Source organism: Tachysurus fulvidraco, chromosome 2, assembly GCF_022655615.1.
Source record: "Tachysurus fulvidraco isolate hzauxx_2018 chromosome 2, HZAU_PFXX_2.0, whole genome shotgun sequence".
Taxonomy (NCBI): Eukaryota; Metazoa; Chordata; class Actinopteri; order Siluriformes; family Bagridae; genus Tachysurus; species Tachysurus fulvidraco.
Genome location: NC_062519.1, coordinates 32260680 through 32263077, shown reverse-complemented (window position 1 = coordinate 32263077; position 2398 = coordinate 32260680). Strand labels below are relative to the sequence as shown.

At 43.5% G+C, this 2398-nt stretch overlaps 1 protein-coding gene across 1 annotated transcript in view; it reads right to left on the bottom strand.

Annotated features, from left to right (window-relative positions):
- Window positions 1-402: 402 nt before the first annotated feature.
- The window catches only part of sox2 (SRY-box transcription factor 2), a 2221-nt gene continuing 225 nt past the window's right edge, over window positions 403-2398 (bottom strand). Inside the window, exon 1 of the mRNA XM_027158730.2 lies at window positions 403-2398. This exon is cut by the window's right edge and continues 225 nt beyond it. Coding sequence (XP_027014531.1) covers window positions 1328-2329 — 1002 coding nt within the window. The 5' untranslated portion in view covers window positions 2330-2398 and the 3' untranslated portion in view covers window positions 403-1327.

Below are 2398 nucleotides of genomic sequence, written 5' to 3'. Positions count from 1 at the left end.
ATTTTCTATTCTTCCAAAAAACTTTTAAGAGCTGCAATGACTCGCAAAGGCCTTAAAAATAAACACAAAAATAGTGTAAGAAAAAGGTTACGTTTCAAGCTCAATCTTTAGCACATGTATTCAGTTCACAAACACATGATCCTTAAGATAGATTTTGTGAAATAAATACTTACTGTCAATGAGCTGCACAGTTTGCAGAATTTGCATATGAGCCCATTAGAAAAGTATAAAAAAATAAAATAAACACAGCAAATAACTAGTTAGATATTTTATGTAAAGTTTCGTATCAACGCTTTTTAACGACTGTTAATAGTAGGAATTAATAGTAAGATTACGCATAGAATGGACATCAGATGAGAAAATCAAGCATGACAACATAAAGAAGAAATCAAATCAAAACCCGAAACAATTTCAAATATCCAAATTTCAAAAATTTATTCATTTCAAACTGCATATTGAAATAAAAACTCAGCTGAAATTGTAACTGTTATGTCACTATTAGTTCAGATATGTACATGTCGCGTGTTTGGCATTTGCCTACAGGCCACAATTCTTTAAAATACAACTACGGATTTTTTTTAAAAAATAAAAACTCACAGTAAAATATACAGAAAATGTACAAAACCATGAGAAAATAAAGAACACAAACTTCATAGCTTTAACAGATGGCGGGTTGGAGATTAAACAAAAAGATATAAATTAACGGGTTTATCATCTGAAACTAAATTAAAATGGTTTAGTAATATTTAACGCTCAAGGTGAAATATTTGACCTGCTCTTTACTTCCACTATGTCTTGTCTTCTTTTTGCACGGTTTGGAGCATGATAAGTGTCAATTCTGTCATTATCTTTCTTAATAAAAAACTTCTTTACTGTAGTTTATACAAACATTACAACTGATTGTTATGTTTCTTTGATAAATACTGTACAAAAGTTGATTGCAATAATAAAACATTTGATTGATTATTATTCCTTTCCCCCGATCCCACGCACACACTGCCCATTTTCCATATCCAAAAAAATCTCATAGATTCGAAAAAAAAAAAACTTGCTTGGTGTTCCTACCGTTTCGTCTTTAAATAGAAAGAAAGAATGAAAAGAAAGAAAGAAAGAAAGAAAGAAAGAAAGAAAGAAAGAAAGAAAGAAAGAAAGAAAGAAAGAAAGAAAGAAAGGCTTGTGTTCTTTTTTCCTTGAGTCCTTTACAAGTTTCCCTCACCAAGAAAAAATTCTGTACAAAAAAAAATAATAATAATAAAATAAAATTAATATAGTCCAGTCTAGAGGAGTCCAGTGTAGTAGCAAAAAGAAAAAACAAAAAGTTGTTCATTTACATGTGCGATAACGGGATGGTGCCGTTAATCGTAGTGGCATGCACAGGTGCGCTCTGGTAGTGCTGCGACAGGTGCAGTCTGCTCTGGCCCGTCTGCTCGGCCACTTCCGCCCCGGGCAAATACATGCTGATCATGTCCCGCAGGTCCCCGGTTTGGCACGAGGGCGGCGGTGGCGGTGCGTGTGCAGGTGCGGGCGCTCCGGCGGCTCTAACGTGCGACGCGGATGTGACTGCGGGTGGACTTGAGCTGGCCTCGGATTTCACAGCCGAGCCCATGGAGCTGAGCTGTGGGTAAGACGACATGCTGTATGTGGGTGAGCCGTTCATGTAGGTCTGCGCGCTCGTCATGGAGCCGTACGGCTGCAGCGCGCTCATATCATAGCGGTGGACGTGGTGCTGCTGCTGCTGCTGCTGCATGGGACTCGCCGCCGCCGCGTAGCCCAGTTGTTCCTGCATCATACCGTAGCCTCCGTTGCTCCAGCACCCGTTCATGTGTGCGTACGCGTCCATCCTCTGATTGACCCCTAGGTTGACGCCGAGGCCGCCCAGGCCTGAGCCCACGCCGGCGCTCATGCCGTTACCGCCCAGATTTCCTCCTCCGCCGCCGCCCGGTGCCAGGAGCCCGCCGGGCAGTGCATACTTGTCCTTCTTCATGAGCGTCTTGGTCTTCCGCCGCGGTCGGTACTTGTAATCCGGGTGCTCCTTCATGTGCAGAGCGCGCAGACGCTTGGCCTCGTCGATGAACGGCCGCTTCTCAGACTCGGACAACAGCTTCCACTCAGCGCCCAGCCTCTTACTGATCTCCGAGTTGTGCATCTTCGGGTTCTCTTGTGCCATTTTCCGTCGCTGACCGCGGGACCAGACCATGAACGCGTTCATGGGCCTCTTTACGCGCTCCGGACTGTTCTTCTGTCCCGGTGTGCCGCCTCCGGTGTTCCCGGTGCCGGTGTTATTACCCCCGGGATTGGGTTTCAACTCGGTCTCCATCATGTTGTACATTTAAAACGCCGGTTTGGGGGAAACTTCTTCCTCGACCGACCAAATGAAAGTAAAAATAAAACAGAACAA